The 20,293-nt window shown below is 35.8% G+C and overlaps 1 protein-coding gene across 4 annotated transcripts in view; it reads left to right on the top strand.

The window, feature by feature from the left end:
* Mhcl (Myosin heavy chain-like) overlaps nt 1-19,975 on the top strand; it is a 363,403-nt gene extending 343,428 nt beyond the window's left edge. For all 4 annotated transcript variants that reach the window (XM_089086598.1, XM_089086597.1, XM_089086596.1 and 1 more), the window contains 6 exons: nt 2,746-2,943; nt 4,450-4,561; nt 6,803-6,945; nt 11,900-12,031; nt 17,172-17,368; nt 19,598-19,975. In XM_089086598.1, coding sequence (XP_088942724.1) covers nt 2,746-2,943; nt 4,450-4,561; nt 6,803-6,945; nt 11,900-12,031; nt 17,172-17,368; nt 19,598-19,721 — 906 coding nt within the window. In that variant the 3' untranslated portion in view covers nt 19,722-19,975. The remainder of the gene's footprint in view (nt 1-2,745; nt 2,944-4,449; nt 4,562-6,802; nt 6,946-11,899; nt 12,032-17,171; nt 17,369-19,597) is intronic.
* Nucleotides 19,976-20,293: the final 318 nt, after the last annotated feature.

Here is a 20,293-nt window from a genome sequence, read left to right as displayed (position 1 = left end):
GTAAATACAATGAGGCCATGGTTGCCCCTAGACACCTGCATTGTAGCCCCATGCAAAAAGAGAAGGACATGTGTTTTTAATGTTGGGATGGTTTAATTTTGGAGAATCACCAAGTTTTTTTTTGTTTTGTTTTTTGTCTCTTTTTTTGCCGTAATTTTAACAAATCTTTTAATGTGCTCGATCAACTTTCCACTAGCATCTTTTATTTCAGTAAAATCTTTTGAAACTGAACACTTTGACGTCATTCATTGTTGATTAATAGAGCAAACAGACCGCCAGAATTTATACTGCTTTTTAATTAAGCGAAGCATTCAGAGATTATTTACTTTTCTGTATTATAAAGTAAACTGATCTGTATTAAAAGGTATTTTGGAAAAGGGCATGCGGTCCCCCTCCACCCTTTTTCTCTTTCCGGTGGTCACAATTCACTGAAATACGATGGAAAATACCAAAAATTTTTGAGAAGGCAAAAAATCTTGGGGGAACGTGTTTAATCCTTCACTCTCTCTCTCTCTCTCTCTCTCTCTCTCTCTCTCTCTCTCTCTCTTTCTCTCTTTCTCTCTCTCTCTCTCTCTCTCTCTCTCTCTCTCTCTCTCTCTCTCTCTCTCTCTCTCTCTCTCTCTCTCTCTCTCTCTCTCTCTCTCTCTCTCTCTCTCTCTCTCTCTCTCTCTCTCTTCGCCTTTCCTTGTAGTTGAAATCCATAAGGTATTCGTAAAAGGGTGAAATATTCCGAAATAGGATAAAAATCCTCCTTCCATTACCAGTGAATCACCAAGTCTTGTTCTTCACTTTAACCTATTTGGTCATTCTAAAACGAAAAATATCAAAGAAGAGAAAAACCAGGATTATACAAGCCAGTGAAAAATATAGACTAAAATGCAAATATTTCGGTCAAGACCTGCGCTTGACCGTACTCACTGCATGATAATAAAATAAAAATTACTAATAAAAAATCCAAGGATACTATAAAAAAAAAATCAAATCTTAAAACAAAACACAACTAAAATGTGATGACCCTTTCCATGAAACGGTGAAGGGGTAACTGAATAGAAAAACTACAGTACTGAATGGCATATCAGTTTTTTAATTTATATAGAGCTTTTTTAAAGGCTAAACGCTTCCCAGGTAAAATATCGTCACAGATTAGGTTAGGTCGCAAAATATTAATTTGTTTATTTAAGTAAAAAACGATCAGAATTAATTAGTTGGGGCTTAAATAGCCCCATTTGTTAAATCAACAAAATCATATTTTGCGACCTAACCTAATCTGTGACGATATTTTACCTGGGAAGCGTTTAGCTTTTAAAAGATCTCTATATAAATAAAAAAATTGAATTGCCATTCAGTACTGTAGTTTTTCTATTCAGTTACCCTTTCACCGTTACATGGAAAGGGTCGTCAAATTTTAGTTGTGTACGGCGGCTATTCAAGCTTATATTGTTTTTGAAAATAAAAGAGGGGCTTTTTTTTCGTCAATAACTTTTGAAAATTAAAATCCTAAACCCATTTAATGCTCAGTTTTCTCTCAAGAAGATTTATTTATCATAGCAATGCAGCAATTTATTATTTGTATATCCTTTGAATTTTGCCACCTTGTGGCTTAAGCCACTTAGTTTTTGTATATCCTTTGAATTTTGCCACCTTGAGGCTTAAGCCACTTAGTTTTTGTATATCCTCTTAATTTTGCCACCTTGAGGCTTAAGCCACTTAGTTTTTGTATATCCTTTGAATTTTGCCACCTTGAGGCTTAAGCCACTTAGTTTTTGTATATCCTCTGAATTTTGCCACCTTGAGGCTTAAGCCACTTGGTTTTTGTATATCCTTTGAATTTTGCCACCTTGAGGCTTAAGCCACTTAGTTTACCCTGTTTACTGTTTTTATGATTGCTGAAGCACTGCGAGCCTTGTATCGATTTTTTGTAATGAAGAGTAACTCCTTGCTGTGAAACTCAATCTGTAAAATGAATCTCCCTTCATTTCTCATCTGAATTATACCATGAGTTCCCCAGTATCAATCGCCACGTGCGGATCAGTATTGTCAGGAAAAAATAGAACATTATTGCTTGAATTTCATTGGTGTTTGTTTTTTAATCGCTTTAATCTTTGTGGTGCTTTAAATTATGTTTAAGTTGTTGTTTTTTAAGACATTATACTAAGTTCCAGAAAATTCCCGAAAATTACACCCTATTGTCCTATAAAGCGGATGAACGGTTACCATGATCTATGTTGTTGGAATTTTTTGTTTAGCCCTTGTTTTCAAATTCAATGCATTCATGAGACAAATATTGACCATGAATTAAGAACCAGTCCGTTAATAGATTAGTTCAAAATTAAAAATTGAAACCCAAATATAGTTGAGAAAGTGGTAAATTGTCCAAGAGGGAATCAAGGCAACATCACTGCTTTCTTTGGACAGGTCTTTGCATACTAATTAACATAAGAGAGTAGGAAAGCCTATATATTGAAAGAGCTGAAGCTATTTAGTGTTCTATTGTCTTTGGTGTTCATGTTTTGTCAGCTTTCTTCTATGTTGTTGGAAATTTAATACCTTTTTTTGCGAGGGTAGAACCCCTACCTGCCATAATGAACAATATTTAGAAAATATTTTAAAAAGTAAGGATTAAAACGTTTCATTGTAATTTTGAAAGTCGAGAGAGCTGTTTTGGGGGTCATTATTAACATTTTGTAGTTCAAAAAAAAAAAGAGAACGAAAAATTGTTTTCTAAATATAGTGTTTGTTTTGCAGCTTGAGGATGCAGAGTTCGCAAAAACTGCTGCCATTAAGGGTCGTCAGCATGCTGAACAGGAGCTACAAGAAATGCAACTACAGTATGACGAGGTGTCGAAGCTACGAAATGATGCTGAAGACAAGTATCTGCAAGCGAGTAGGGAAAGAACCAACCTTCAGACTCAGCTGGATGACCTTGACGCTGAGATGACAGAGGTTTGTGTCAAATCTGTCACTTTTATCGTTTCACAGTATGTAAACTTTAAACTTCAAATAAACTATATATATATATATATATATATATATATATATATATATATATATATATATATATATATATATATATATATATATATATATATATATATATATATACCAGTACAGATATTGAAATATGGTGATTGGTAATGCTGTTGGTGCAGATGGATATACCTCTCAGAGTTGGTAATATTGATATTAGTGTCACAAAAGGCTGTACTATGTTTAAAAATCTGGAAGGACGCATGGCAATTTTAGTTTCAATTGCAGCTAATTCATTACACTTTTCTCCCTTTTTTCTCTGTGGTAAACCATGACTGCAAATTATGCAAATTATGCATACTTCCAAATATTTCTTTCTTTTGCTTTGCAGTTCCACATCTGATGGTTAACAATAAGAAAAAATATATTTAATCAAATTGAAGTCGTTCTTGGATGGATCTGACTGTTTTCTCGAGTTGTTTTCCAGAGGAACTATTTAGTGATAAGTTTAGATACTCGCTTGACTGGCCCTATATAAAGCAATAAGCTGTACGAAAAATCTCAATTTCTAGGTCTATAACACTGTATATACATTTATACAGTACAATCATTCCCTATCTTAACCATTATACAAAGCCGGAACAAGATGCAAGTGCTCCAAAGAACGTATAAACATAAGCGAGATTAGATTTTTTCACGGGTAGAGAAGGCACATTTCTCTTGAACGCGAAACTTGGCTTCACCTTTGTAACACTAAATTTTAAAGAATTTAAGTTTAAATTAATTTTTTCCAATACATATATAAAATCGGTAATTAGTAGTGTAATGTTATTATTAAATGTTTTTAGAAATTACAAGTTGGTTTCGAAGTCTCGAGTTGGTTTCAAAGGCATTTTGAGAAAGTTTCTGCCAAAATGCGTATAGATATTTCAGGAGGAAGAGAAAATGAACGTTCAAATGAAATTCGCAATCGATAAATAAAATTTAGCTTTTCCATAAGACTGGATCTTTTGTGTGTCCTCCTACATTATGTTATACATTATTGTCTCACAGAAACTAACGTCCATACTGTCAATATTGACTGGTGCAGCAAACAAAACATTGTTGAAAACTATGTTTTAAACTTGAAATAATTTTTTCCTAGAAGTGGTTTGATTAATTTATAAAACTTGTCTACAATTAGGAAAAAAACCTGACCAGTCGGAGCCACAGGGTGGAATATTGGTTCTACCCTGTACTTGTGCGTGGATCGGGTGACGTATTTGCGACCCATTTCGTTTCTTTATTCTTTCTTCTCTTTTTAGAAACTTTATTCTCAATTTTTTTTCAAAAGTTTATTGCTACTTTTCTTATTAGGTAATAGAAAAGTGTTAGCTAAATCTTGGTATTTGCAAAATCTCGTTGTGAATGGAATTTTAGGTGAGGCAAAATAAATATGCATTTTTGAGAACATTAGTTATGATTTGATCAATTTCATTGCAGATAATGAGGAAGTACAAATCTGCTGTTCAACAGTTGTCAATAGATCAACTGACTATTCAAGAACAGACTTCACAAATACAATTTTTAGAACAGGAAAAACAATCCCTCAAAGGTTTGTGCGCCCTTTCTTTTCTCTACTTTATTTTCTTTTGGATGCTCCAATTGTTACTGTAATAAATGGATTAAATCTCTTGTAAAAGTCACTGCCCAGGCAATAATCATTAAAGAACGCTTGTTATGCTATATGAAACTGTTACGGACAATTAGAATAATTTGAGGTTTTTTTCGTATTTCGACCACTTCAATTTTAATGCTGCGTTTTGAGGGAGAACTCGGACCCTTGGACTTTCAAAGCGATAGGATCTTACAGTTATGCCATTAAATTTGCATAATTCTCTTCTTTTTCTTGTCTAGACGAATATTCCTCCTCCCCATAGAATCTAATTTTTGTTTAGGTCTTTTTATGTAAATTAGTACATCTTTGTGTCTAATGCAGTGTAGTTTTCTTGGGAGAGAAGGTGTGGTGAATTTGTTAGCGCATCAAACAAAGATACTTTATATAAGACACATCGAAAATTACCGAGAAAAGTGTCAAAATCATAAAATTTTGGGAAAACCGCGCTTAGCCCTCCCCAAAAACGTGCACGTGTTTCTGAAAAGTCAGGTTTTCTAGGTTGTTTTTCATAATGAGCATTAACGTGGATAATGGCTGTAGAGCAATTAGACTAAAACTTCTTTCAATACAAATAGTACTACGTCATTAATTTTCTATCTAAGAATAAAACAATCATTTAAAAAATCCAAAAATAAATTAATATTCATTACAAGACCGGTTCTTCTAAGGCTGGACAACATGCTTGATGATTGTCCTTCAAGAAAAGATCCAGCAACTGAAATGTCGATTCGACGCCTTATGCGTCATAGGTAGTGCTGGGGGATCTTTGTCCTTCTTTTACCCCAAGTTGACAAGACAAGGTTGCATGTATGAGAATTATTGATTCTCTCAAACTTCAGCTCCAAACCAGCAGTAGGGTATTGTTGCAACAATATGTGCAGATACTGTACAGCTAACTTAGATTAGCGGAACTATGGGTTTTATTTCGATGCTCTGTGCTTGGATGCCATATGCCGTGTTTTAATATTTGGAGTCACCTTTGTCTGGGGAAGCATCAGGCACTTGCGAAGAAATATATTCTCCTTTCCCTTTGTAAGTGCCTTGCCATGAAAGTACATATTTATGTCAAAGTAATACTGCATATATATATATATATATATATATATATATATATATATATATATATATATATATATATATATATATATTATGTGTTTTGGCACATTTTAACCATTACAAGTTTGATTAATGAATACACAGGGATCAATTTTCGGCTTTGGGGAAAATGATTACCCGTTTGGTTTGTTGATAACCAGAGAGGAACTATGCTATTACTTTTGTGAAGAATTGGTAAGAATTCTATTTGTTTATTTATAATTTGGAATGCAAAAGGGGTTCTTAATCTGACATAAAACAAACCTGAAGTTACAAAAAAATCCAAGTTAATTTGCAATTAGTATATTATCTGTCCAAAATAATAAAGCGTTCCTCCACTGCCCTAGCTGTTACAAGCAGGTACTAGCAGCAATCCTTTTTGTACACGTGCTGTTGGATAAGTGTAGACTCAAATATATCCTCCCAACCATTTACGGAAATCTACGAGTTAAATTGAAATAAAAATATAACGTTAAATACAAACATCACGAAAAGAAAGTAATAGCACTTAATTCGATTTTAAAATGAAGAAATTTACAAACTAAATTGGTTTATTAAATTTTAATATCTTGCACTAACAACAGTTTCTCTTAACATCGTTTCCTTTTGCTTGAAAAGCTCACAACAATTATCTCTATCAAGAATCTTAATCATTTTTACTGCAGTAAATTTAATAGAAGAGGGAAAATTTGGCCGAAAATTCATTCACAAAGAGTTTTCTTTTTATCAGGCGATGTAAAATCCGGGTCAAATTTGGAGCTCTTTGAGAGGCTATTCTAACTCTTACTTGCAACTACCCTGCGTGAAATAATTGCAAGTTCCTAAAATCTGGGACTAAAAACGTGAGACTTGACATTTTTTTTTAAAAAAATCTTTATTTTAGAACAATCCTTATGTCTTCACTTCTCCTCCCTCTCATATTTCATGAAATGGCAGCCCTGGTCTTCTAAGCGGAGTAATTTTCACGTGCGCTGAATAGTAAAAAGAAAATATGTTTGGACATGTAAGGTCTATTGTATTGATTTTTTTGTATGTTCCGATTCATATTAGGAACAAAATCCAATGCTTTATCCTCTTTTTTAGAATCCTTAGCAGAGCTTAATGTCAAACTAGAAAATATGGAAGGTGAAACTGTTACCACTCATACGCAGAAGAGACTAGAACTGAAAATCCGTGAACTGGAATCTAAAGCTGACCTTGAGCTTACTTCAAAACAAAGAATAGAGGTAAGATCCCCAGGAGTGTGTGTTCAAGAAATAACTGAACTTAGCTTAACTTTTCCGTATGCTGACCAATGGTCTACATCGCGCTGGTACCGATCTCCTGATTCAATGCCTTCGGCCGGGAGTGCAATGCGTCATTTGGGGCAAATCATCCGACGCTTCCCGTGTTTTCCCCCAGGTTTCTCCAGGTACCAATTTAAAGCTGGGTCGACTCTGGCTGAGCTTACAGTCTCATCGCTGACCCCCATTCCAAACCAAATAACCCGCGACACAAGTATTCGTACCCCTGACTTCAGGATTTTAAGTCTGGAGGTCTAACCACTCGACTAGGACGGCTCAAGAGATAGGACTCTGTTTTATATCTTTGACCCTGATGAGCGTGAGTGAAAAGAATCTTGGTTGCTTAAGAAATTCTAAAAGCTGGTGACCCCTTAACTCTTTTCTTTTTCTTAGATTATTACTGAAAATTTTAAAAACACATGGTTGTACGTTTGAACGGTAGGATTGATTAGGAGCTCTTTGAGAGGCTATTCTAACTCTTACTTGCAACTAACCTACGTGAAATAAACAGGGATATATTTAGTTCACAGATTTGAATAAGAAAAAAAATGCAAAAACTAGACATTACAGCTGAATATCGTAACCATTATGGTATACAATAAAAATTTTAATAAATTTTTTAAAGATAAAAAAATTCTGAAATATTTGCGCCCCTGCCTTCTGAAAGGAATTTGAAATTATATATGAATAAATCTGATATCAACATAGTTTTGCTTCAATGCAGCCCTCTCTCCTGCCTTAGCCTTCAAAGAATTCAAGACAAAATTTATTTCAAATAGTCAAATCTCATTTTAACTGCCGGTGGTTCTCTAAGTTTTCTGGCATGATTAGTTTTTATTAGGGAATTTAACTAGGAAACAAATATATAAACAAAGCGTTCTTTGCATAAGTTAAGGAGACATTTGGTCTAGAATATTATTTCAATTTAAAGTTTGATCTTGCAAAGCTACAGGTTTGGTTCCAAATCCGGTCAAATTATCTTCCTTTCTAGAAAACTTCTGAAGCAGATTGGGGCAGTTTCAGATCCAAACGTATTTTGTCCCATTGTGAGAATCAGATGGAAAGATTTTGCAAAATGGTTCATGCCAAAGTCAGTGTCTTTCTCACGTAAGAGAAAGCCTGTTTCGGGATACTGAACTTGAATTTCCATTTGGCAAATAGAGGATTCATCGCCGATATTTGTAAGCTTACAAGTAGAGGAGTCAATTCCTGAAGACTGCAGGGAACCCCTCCGTGCCGAAATAAAGATGAAGGCAAAACGCGTTGGGTTCCAAATCAAAGCCAGCAATACTAGTTCAAATTCACTACTTCAGAGCAAGTGCGGTGATGCCGAGTTGAAACAAGAGGTCAAATTTAAATAACTGGGAAGCCTAATGAAACACTGACTCATTGCAGAAAGAAATAGCGTTCCGTTTAGATCAAGCAAAAAGAGCTTTCCACAGGATGATGAAAACCTGGCGATCAGCAGTCTTCTCACTTCATGTCAAAATTAGACTCTTAAATAGCAATGCTCCTTCAATTCTAACCTATCCAGCAGAACCATGGCATATTAACAGAGAGAAAAAGCGTCGACCTTTAAAAATTCTTGTCTCTGAAGAATTTTTAACATACATTGGACATATGGAGTCTCAAATGTTGAGATCCAAAACTGACCAATGGTACTTATATGGTTAGCAAAATTGCATTTCTTAATGTTTCAGGCACTAAAAATAGGTGAAAGATCGCAAGAATTGCCAATATGGACAAGTACCAGGGTTTTTAATTCCTTAATTTTCCAGAAAGAAAAACAGCCGAGGATATTTACCATTGAATAGTTAAATTCTATATGTGGATCTGTGTAGAACATCAAAGATATTTACTTCTCTAGCTACTTACGCCATTGTATTCAAAGTTTATCCTTGTTTTAATCTCCGCTAGATCTCATCCGGTGAAACTTCGATTTTATTCAGAGAAGTAACCATGGGTCACTCTAAATCCCTGCTTCATGAAAAATAACATTGGTTAGATGGCATTTTATTTGCTTCTTTCCACTCAGTATCTGGATACCTAAATGTTGTTTGAACAGTTTCCCTTCCATCGACCCATTGATAAATTATCAGCCCCCCCCCCAAGAAAAAATAAATAAAATACCGGGGAAAATCATCCTCTGGTTTGGATAAACATTCAAAGGCATCCTTTTTTCAATCCAAGGCCCGTTTCTATTGAGTATGTTCATTAATGATGTCCCTAAAAACATTATAAATAAAATAAGCCTTTATTTAGATGTAGACGATTCAAAGGTAGCTTGTTCTGTCAAGAGTCTAGAAAAGATGGAAACCATACAAGCGGATATGGACTCACTTAGTTTTTTGGCACAGATTTGGAAACTGGGGTTCAACGTCTAGAGATGCAAAACAATCCATTTGGAAAAATAGCCCAAGACATTGATACTCAATGGAGTCTAAAGATGGAACGAGGCAGCCTATTGTCAGTAGCCATGCCGAATGAGACCTGGGTTAATTAGTTTCTGAAGAGCTGAAATGTAGCCTACATGCTCAGACTGCTGTGGTAAAGGCCAGTCAAACTCTCGGTATAGTTATGGGAACCTTCAGTAGGTTTTCTTCCTCAGTTTTTACCAAGCTTTCTAAATTATTGATTCCACCTAAGCTAGAGTTTCGTATGTGTTTTGCGTACCCAATCAACAAATCTGACCAGTTCAGAGGTGCTCAACAAAATACATCAAAGGTCTCTGCAATATCCTTTGCCCCTCACGACTTGAAAGGTGGAAATTACCCACTCTGGCATAACCTCACCTGAGAGGGAACATGATTATCACATTCTGGCTGCCAAACCATGAAAATTATATCCAAAATATCTTTCAGCTGGACAATTCTTCATGAACGAGGGAATAATTTTTTTAGTTTAGACAAAAAGTAACTGTTTTTATATTGAAACTCATAGTGTTTCTAATTTTTTATTGTTTTAAAAAATAAAGTTGTGTGACAGAGTCAAACTTTAGCGTAAAGAGCGAGGCGTTGAGGAGGGGACAGCCCCTTTCATATACGGAAAAATTTCTGTTCGTTTTAAGTTTTAATGTCGCTCCTTACTTTCTGTTAAAAAAAACATTTTTTTTTATTTAATTTCTGAATGTTTTTGAATTAATGAAGCTTTGATTTTGGCTCATCGTACATGAAATGTTTAAAGGAAATTGGCATATTAGTTTTACTTTTTTTGGCTAAATGGATTTCTCGAAATTTTGATCTGACGTAACTTACGTAACGAACTTCTAAAGTCGTAAGTTTTAATTACGTATATTTGAGAGTTAGCCCTAATCAATACCTCGCTCTTTACGCTAGAGTTCGAATTTTGTTCGAATCACAAACCCTTGAATCACAAAGGCCGGTTAATTAGAAAAGATAGCTCTTTTTAAAGTACTAAAAAAACTTTAGCGAAAGGGTGAGGTATTGACTAAGGGGATCCCCCCATATACGTAATAATTTCTGTTCGTTTTAAGTTTTAATGTTGCTCCTTACTTTCTGTTGAAAAAACTTGTTTTTTTATTTAATTTCTGATCATTTTTAAATAATGCTGGGAAATCCGGCGCCCCCTTCATAGAAATGTCCCTTCCCCCAAGGAAACATCCTCCATTGCAGGATCCTCTCCCCTAACCCCCTTTTCCGACCCTCCCCCCCCCAGAAAAAATCCCTCCTGAAACGTCTTTATACTTCCCGTTAACCAATACTATATGTAAACAATGGGCAAAGTTCATAACTTGCAGCCCTTCCCCTGGGAACTGTGGGGGACTAAGTCATTCTCAAAGACATATGTATTAGATTTTCGACTATGCTGAACAAAATGGTTATTTCAAAATTTGGATTGGGTGACTTCGGGAAAGAAATAAGCGTGGGAGGGGGCCAAGTTGCCCTCCAATTTTTTCGGTCACTTAAAAAGGGCACTAGAACTTTTAACTTGCGTTCAAATGAGCCCTCTTACGATATTCTAGGACTACTGGATCGATACGATCACCCCTGGAAAAAAAAATAAAAAAATAAACACGCATCCGTGATCTTTCTTCTGACAAAAAATACAAAATTCCACATTTTTGCAGATAGGAGCTTGAAACTTGTACAGTATGTTTCTCTGATACGATGAATCCAATGATGTTATTTTCATTAAAGTTCTGTGACTTTTAGGGGGTGTTTCCCCCTTTTTTCGAAAATAAGGCAAATTTTCTCAGGCACGTAACTTTTGATGGGTAATAGTAAACTTAATGAAACTTATATATTTGAAATAACCATAAAAATCTGATTCTATTGATGCATCTATGGATATCGAAGTTCCGGACTTTAGAGTTTTGTTTACTATTGAGCCGGGTCGCTCCTTACTTACAGTTCATTACCACGAACTGTTTGAAAATAACATCTTTTTTAGACCTTGGATGTTCATTTAAAAATAATAAAGCTTCGTCTTTTAGCTCAAAATAGACGCTTTAAATCCTTTCCTTTTGAAAGCCACCAAGAAAAAAGATAAGAAATGTATGCTTAATATTAATTTACCTCCATCATTAAGTGAAAAGTATATTATTTAACGGAAGCAAATTAATGTAGTTTATAAACTCGACACATTCTTCTCAAGTTTCCAAAAATTTATTTATAAATCTTTTTCTTCGTTTTTACCGTTTTTTGTGACAAGGCAAAATTTGTCTAATGGCGGATTTTATTCACCCCCACCCCCACTTTGGGAAACATCGTCCTATCTGACATTTTACTTATTGCCGCTAGTATTAAAAATTTATTTCCTTGGTGAGAGTTGCATTTTATCAATATCTTTGGGCTAAAAACCAAAATGGTTATTAAGATAGTGTGAGTCTCTAGTGGTTTTTATGACTTACAGATTTACATATCTTTATGTTTTGTAGACCCAAGTTGCCCGGCTCAAAGAGACTATTGAAAAGTCTGTTGTTGAGTTGGAGAATTCTCGAAGCAAGGAACAAGCCTCTCAAGACCAAGTGAGGAAGCTTCAGAGGCAGCTTAGAGAGTTAAGAGAAGAAGTAAGTTTTGAAAAAATAGAACTGTATTCGTATTATCCTTTGTTCAATCTTGTTACCTTTTTCTAAGAGATTTATTTTGTTTCCTGCCTGAGATGTTAAAAAATACAACCAGGATAACTGCCAAAATGATAGTATTTTTTGTAAATGAATTTATAATGTTAATTATCAAAAAATGATTGGTCATATCAGCTTATTTGATATGAGCTTTTGTAAATAGTAAGTGTATATGGTTGTTCTTGATATTAAAACGGGCTGAAAGGATTTTTTGGGAAGAATGGGTGGGTTATTAAAGTATGTAATTAAAAGTGGTTTTCTGATATTATTGGAAAAGAGAAACAAGTTTGGGTAATATGTCAGCCGCTGTAACCGGGGTCCCTTTTGGACCCTGAAATAAAAAAGGATCCCCGTAAATGGCACCGTCTAGTGAGGCAGATTGCTGGAAAAATAGTATCATCCAGTATCCGTATTCTGAACGATGATGGGTCACTCGTGAGTGTAAATGACGTCAACAATTACTTTACTGACATTTGTACATCATTTCCTGCCCCAACTAACACTGAAATAGAGAATCTACTGTCAATATGCCCTGACGAAGGTGAAATCGAAATAGTTGAGTATCAAGTTTTCAAGGAGCTGAACAAGTTGTGTCCATCCAGTAGCTCTTTTCCTGAAGAGCTGCCTATAAGGTTAATACGAGAGTTCTCTCTTTTCCTCGCCAAGCCACTTGGACACATCATCAGCGAATGTTTCGCCCAGTCAACTTTCCCGTCGTGCTGGAAACGCGCATTTGTGCGTGTTATACCGAAGACTAAAACACCCAAATCTTGCAACGAGTTATGACCGATATCAATCACATCTACCTTTGCAAAAGTCACCGAGTCATTCATCCTGCGTGAATTGCTCAAGAAAACGCGGGAAAACAGACCGTTACCAGTATGGTGGCCTCAAAGGTTGCAATACCTCGATATACCTCGTGCGCCTAGTTGACATTATCTTTAAGTGGCTTGACAAGGGCAGTACCTTCATCGACCTAGCTCTCGCCGATTTCAGGAAGGCATTTGACCTGATTTGTCATCTTACGGCAGCAAAAAATATGCGAGCAATGGGCGCACAGAAGCGGTCTCTTGCATTAGTGATGAGCTTCCTTCAGGATAGAATGCAGTGTGTATTTCCATTGTTTGAAGGTGACTTGATCTCATACTGGTCTAAACTTACCTGTGGAGCCCCTCAGGGTACAAGACTTGCTGGTTTCATATTTATCTCCCTCATCAACTTCCTCCTTCAGAATTTCGAAGAGCGACTCAAATTCGTCGACGATTTATCATTTGTCCTCAAATACCTCGTGAGAGAAGGTGTAATCGAACGTCAGTTCAGCGAGACCCTTCTGGCATCCTTCTCTGAGGACTGTGAACGTTACAAGTTGACACTGAAGGCAGATAAATCAACGATCCTCAGGTTTTGCCCCTTAAAACGTGATCTGGAATTCCCGCAAGTCCCTTTCCCTATTGTTCCATCTGCAAAAATCCTCGGAGTCACATTATCGATGGACTGCACATTCACCGAACACGTGGAGAAGGTTATTAAGGCTGGCAATGCATCACTTCAGACCCTAGTCCTGATGCGCAGGTTTGGCTGCGACACTCAAAGCCTAAAAAATGCCTATATTACGTATGTGAGACCTCTACTCGAATATGCCGTCGCTGTCTGGGGACCTCTTGTCCAGAGCACCCACTACCTTTGCGATGACCTTGAATCTTTGCAGAAACGAGCTGTTAACATAATCGTTGGTAACAGAAGTGACGACTACAACAAACTCTTGCAAGAACTGAACCTTGAATCTCTCAGCAACAGACGATTATCACTGATCATGTCCCTCGGCAAGTCACTGCTATCTTCGCCCCATCACAGACTGATCCTCCCACCTGATGCTCCTGTTAACCAAAGAACCAGATCCCAGTCGAAGCTACAACCCCCTGTCTGCATGACCAACCGCTACAAAAACACGTTTGTCCCTTTTTTCGTTGAAGCGTACAACAAGACTTAGTGTTATTTTAATTCACGTGTTAGTGTTTTTATAGTGTTATTTGTATTTTTTTTTTTTTTCATATTGTTGTAAAGACGACATAAATTAGCCATGGCTACGCTGTTCGATCTTAATAAACCTATGTCTATGTCTATGTCTTCTCGTGACGGGAGGGCGTCGTCTTTGGAGTAAAATAAGTTTTTGTAGTTGAAATTGTTTTTTGTATAAATACAAGAATACTAAACCAATATTTGGCTGTTATTTTAAAGTGAGAATACGGTTACAAATAAAAATTATTCTTTAAAGTAGAATTAAGAGTAGGTTGCATTGAAAGCTCTCTAGGGCTATAATGAAAGAAAGGTTGAGGTGGCTAGGGCACGTTGTGCGGATGAAGGATGATAGATTGCCGAAGGTTGTTCTTTTCGGCCAACCATCTAGGTCTAAATGGAAAGCAGGTCGTCCTCGTCTGGGGTGGGAGGACGTCATAAAGAAGGATTTAAAGGAAATGGCAACTTCGTGGGCGGGTGTAAAAAGGGAGGCTTTGAATAGATTGGGATGGAGGAGGAGCGTGCGTAGCTGTGTTGGCCTCAGGGGGCTTGGTGCTGCCGTGAGTTGTTAGTAGTAGTAGTAGTAGCATTGAAAGCTAAATTTAATTTTTTTTTCTTTAAAAGGTTTTGAAATATTATGCCACTGAAAGGAGATGAGGTGGGATTAAAAAAAAGCGCATCATGGTTGACATATAATGCAAAGGCAATTCTAGTTTGGATAAGGCCTTCTTTTTTTAGTTTTCTAATCGAGGCTAGAAATTTTAGCTTCATGTTGTTTGACATTAAAAGAACAGTTACTTTTTCCTTTAACTATCAAATGAAACCATATACGGTACGTCCAGTAGCAGAGAAATTAATATTAGACTATTGTACGCGTGCAGATGGATAGAGAATTTGATTAAGAGGGGAAGAGGAGGGGTCTTTCCTCTTCGAACATGACTATTTCTAAAATTATAGCCGTGGTAAGTCAATCCTGTTTTATCTCACGATTGGGGGATCAAATTGGAAATTTCAGGTACATTTATGTTTGGGGAGGGAAATGCAAAACAAGGATCCCCACAAAAGAGTGTACGCAACGGTTTATTTTTTTCCCTTTTATGCCTGTTCTCCCCCAGGCTGCTCTGCCAATTTGTAAATAAATGTGTAATTTGAAAAATTTTCGTAATTTAGAGTCTCTTGGTATCGTGAAGTGTTCTGATAGACATGTTATTATTAAACTAACTCGGTACATTTACCAGGACTTGAAAATGAGGCTAGAAATTTGTTCAGGTGCGATGGTTTTTGCGATGAATTTAACTTTCTTCTTATTTCTGTGACTTTGTAGTATTCAGAGGAAATGTGTATATTTGTATGACAGTCTATTTGTAATACTCCATTTTAAACGTCCCACTTTGTTTTAAACTTACTGCCAAAATTACAATAAAAAATATTCCATGTTCTTCTCATTAGACGACAATAAAAATAGATAGGTTATGTTTTAGTGTCTAGAAGATCCGTGCGCAGAAGAAGTGTAGTAATGCCAGTTCTGAAAGGGACTAACAGGTTTCTTTTTGCCATTGGGCGCTTTGGTAACTTACATAGCTTTTTATTTGATAGATAAACAATTAGTTCTTTTTATCTTTGACTTTTTCGTCTCAGAACGTTGTTGGTACCCATGAGGTACCTACAAACAATAGATTCTTTCAAACCCATGAGGTTTTACATTCTTAGTAGGGAGGTTTCTGGGTATTCCATGTTGGTGATGAGGAGCAGCATTTTTTCACTGGTTGAACTTCCGATAGATTTCACCTACTAAAGTCCCCCTCTTCCAATGAGGGTAGGACACCAATGAGGGTAGGACACCACCTCCAATGAGGTGGTGTGGACCCTTAACTGTACCTAGCAGAGTGCTTGACATTCACTGTTTGTTACGTAGAGTCGATGAAATAGTTGTATAAATGGTTCGTTTTTCGGTTTAATCTCTCGTTGCATTGGAATCTGTTGAAACACCAAGACCAGTGAAAATAAAATCTCAATTCTAATGGAAATCACATTAGAAATCTCAGTTCTAATGGATTCAGTGGAAATTTAGACAACCACATAGGTCTTGGGAAAAATTGACAAATAAATTTTCAATGAAAAGTGCCTCCATGTGCAGCTATTAAGTTTTTCGTACTAGCGTGTGCCACGCTTAAAGAAAAGAAGTGCGTGAAAAATGAGCAAGGACTGAGCTAAAACATTATCATAGCCAGCATTAGCCATCAATAGCATAGAAAAATATAGCTTCCCTTTGTAGTTGTAGTTGTATTTTAAAATCAACAGAATGTTAATGCTTAAGTTTTTACGGACAAAAAGTATTATCAAATATAGATAATTAGTTTTGGTTATTTATTTTCACAATTCAACGTGGCAACACTGACGAAAAGGTAATTCTACCCTAAAACCTTCATAAATTTGGAACAGCGAAAAGTAAAAGTACCTGAAAAAATTCAGGTTTCATCACACGCAAGATGGGTCCAGGGGGCGTTTTCTTTTTATAATCTTTGTGCTATTAAATATTATATTAAAAGATCTGCTTTTATATTTTTCTCCTCCTGTAATCCGATTTAAAAATCGTTGAAGTGGTTGCCTTTAGTAATGACCTTTCCCGCTAAAAAAAAACTCATAAACTAGCGTAGTTCTGATCTCAGGCGGTTAGGTGCTGCGAGTTTTCCGAAAATGGCTTACGCATAACTAATGCAGCTAGACGTCGATTACTTCAAATCAAGTCACATTCTTGGATCTGTCTTCTGCTTGCTTGATAACCTCTAATCAGTTTTTTGAATTTAAAGAACGTAAAGATTTTTCAGTGGTTCATTTAAAACGTTTTAACGCAGCCACTGACTGTCACAACACATCTGCTTTCAGATTATTCCAATAAATCAATGACTGTTTTTTTTTGTTAATTCTTGTAACAGCTTAAAAGCAATTATCTTAAACCTGCTCAAAGATGAAAGAAATAAGTCCGTATCTTTCTAGGTGTTTATAATCTTTGTTTCTGACAACTTTTTTCGTAGCAACCTTATCTCTAAAACAACTTTATTTCTCTTAGCTCTCTGGTGTTAGTCAACGAGATACAGATGCGTCTCAGAAAGTCCGAGAAATTGAACAGGCTATGGATATTCTGGAAGCGGAGAATGAGGCTTTGAAACGGGACCTGAATATTGCTTTAAGACGGATTGATGACCTTCAATCTGCTATGCAGGGAGACTCAGAGAGCCATGAATCAGACGCTCAGCTATCAGATAGGTATGTACTTAAAAGAGATTATAAAGCACCGTCTTAATTGGTTTTGTGGCTTGTCTTCATTGGCAAATAACGGCACTAAGAACTCTTCTTTTGACAATAAGGTGAATAAGACTAAAGTGCTAATAAGGCTGTTATAGAACACTGTCCTGTCCTGTCGTGTTTTTTTTCATATTAGTACTCAGTTACAGGTTCGGGGTGGCTATTGCATCCAAATTTTGCCTTAGATGGTCGTTTCGCCACATATTATTTTGAGTTGACCAAAATTGGGCTGCTAAAAAAATTGAAGAACAAATAAACTGTCAAAAGACGTTCATATAAAGAACTGAACACAATAAGAGACCAGCTCACAAACCTGTTTTATGCACTTTTACTATAACTAAGTGTGCTTTTCCCTAGTTTTGTGTATTTTCCATCTAAATTCAATTATTTTTGTGCTAATTAATGAATTTACAGAAACACAAAATTACATCACAGATTTTTTTTTTCACAATTTAATTGTGCGTTTTTAAAATAAATGAAAGTACTTTGCCAAAAATGGGTATCATCCACTTTTCATGTTATTTGGACAACCTTATTTTTTACAGGACAACCCAAGTGAACCATTAAGTTTCTAAACTTGTGCCGTTTTAGGTTGTGTGAATGAATCTTGAAATGAATAACAACTGAGTAGTAGCAGGATAAGGACTTTCAACGTACATAAATTGCCTATAGATGGCATCCCTTTCCAGTTAAGATTGAAGAGCTGGACAGACGCAGTCTCTCAAGCTAAAATTCACTATATTAAGCAAAAAAAGTAACGCCAAATGCTAGATGGTGTTGGGACTTTCTCCTTCGATACAAGTAACAGTTTCCAATCTTATAAGTTACACATACTCTGTGAATTTGACTATATGAATCTTTATGAAAACCCAAATTATTATCTGGGCTTTATTTAAATGTAGACAGTGAACAGAACAAAGCTTTTGATTCTCCCCTCACTGCCCGTGTCAAGATTCCCGTGCACTGCCGAGTCTTGACACAATTTCCGAGGGAATATACTTATTTTAAACTTTTAAACTCATCCAATATTGCCTAACACGCTGATTGATAGCCTAACAAAGCGAATTTTCTTTTCTAGCTTCCATATTTTACAAATTTAAAATAGTTGCCACGGAAATGCTAACTTTTCTTTGACAAAGCTGTATTTATTTTTCACACCTACACATGGTAATTATCCGACTATAATCGTTAATTATGTTTATCTTGAATGAGAAATATTTGTGAAATTATGCTATTTTTTATTCTCTGGTAATCCAGGTGCTTAAGTAACCTAACTAAGCGATTTACTCCTAATTTCCCTACTCTAGTCGTAAAATTTCTAACGGAATAGTCTTGTAATTAGTATAAAAAATCTGGAACCAAAATAATGATCACGGGGGCCTTAATTTTTCTAGTGTTTGATGTTTGGAAATGAAATTAACGGCAAGTGGCAAGTTATAAATAAATGATAATATTGACATACGGAATGCGTCCTATTCTTTTTCTTTTTAAATAGAATCTATAATTATGTTTCCGATCTATTGTAAATAGCTGCATGCGTTTCCGAGTTTCGGCTGTGTATGCTTTAGTTTCATTTATATTCTACTTGTTCTGAATACTATTCACCTTTTACATTTTCGCATGCAACGCACGTGATACAACCCCTGTACTATTTTTGAAACTAGGTCATACTTCGGCTCAATTCAATATGGATCGTTCGTTCATTACTCTTAGTATCGCCTTCTTTAACCTATCTTTCGCTCTTCTGTTCTAGTATGTCTATTGTTATCTATAAACAAAAATAGCAATGGTAATAACGGGTTATGGCCCTAAACTAGACTTCATCCAAGTCTCTAGAGGCAGATTGATTGTTTGTAATTTTTAATATTTGCTATTTATTTTATGTCATTTTGCTTTATATTTAACAAATGTCTCTATCCAATAATGGGTTTTCACGACGTTTGGCTGGTATCGCCTAGGTTTAATAATTTTTATTTTACAATACTTATTGTTCTTGTGCCTTTTCTGGTGTATGTTCACTGTCAGGTGAATATTATTATCTGGCACCCGTGTTTTCCACCTTTTAATAATGATAAAAACCCAACAAACTTAATGTCGAACATTAGATAATTTACTAAGAAACACATCTGAAGTCCATATTGGAGTATAATTAAACATATACACTCTCATTAATTTCTTTTTCTCTTACAGTGACAGCGATGACTCACTTGGTACAGTGGACACGCTGCTTTGTAGGCGTCGCCCTCTAACGACCCGTCTTCCGTCGACCAGTCGTAGAAGTCAGTCTCGGACACCATCACCAGTGGCCTTGTAACATTCTTCCCGAGTTTTTTTTTCTTCTTTTCTTTCGTCTTTTTTTGCTACGCTTGGTTTTGAAAGCCCGACAAGACGTTAACGTGGTAAATGCTTTTAAGAAAAATGAAATTCTTGATTTTTGTTGCCAAATCAAATATTGTTCATAATAAGTGCACGTTGTTTTTGTAGAGAAATGTTATTGTACTGTTTAGAAGTACTGTAAAATTAACACTGTTGATTTTGTTGAATCAGTAATAAAGAAATACTACAGATTTTTAATTAATCCCCTCTTGATTAATTTAGATTTTTAGCCTTGGGGGCCCCAAAAGCTTCCCATTCGCAGATGATATATGCTTGAATGGTTCATTAGTTTTACTAATTGCGTGGTTAGCTGTAAGCAAATTGTAACAGATATGATGCTTGCACTATCTTTCATAGAGAAAAAAGATTCGTATAACTTACCAAAAGTTAAAATCCTGCTGAGTGTAAAATTGCACCAGAACATCAGAACAAAGTCGAAACTGAAGCTGAGGTGAAGACTACTAAGGAAAGCAATCCGAACAAATGATCTTGGGGACTAGGATGCATACT

Source organism: Artemia sp. Qi Xiang Cuo, chromosome 3 (genome assembly GCF_049724085.1).
Source record: "Artemia sp. Qi Xiang Cuo chromosome 3, ASM4972408v1, whole genome shotgun sequence".
NCBI classification, from domain to species: domain Eukaryota; kingdom Metazoa; phylum Arthropoda; class Branchiopoda; order Anostraca; family Artemiidae; genus Artemia; species Artemia sp. Qi Xiang Cuo.
This window is presented reverse-complemented; position numbering and strand designations above follow the sequence as displayed.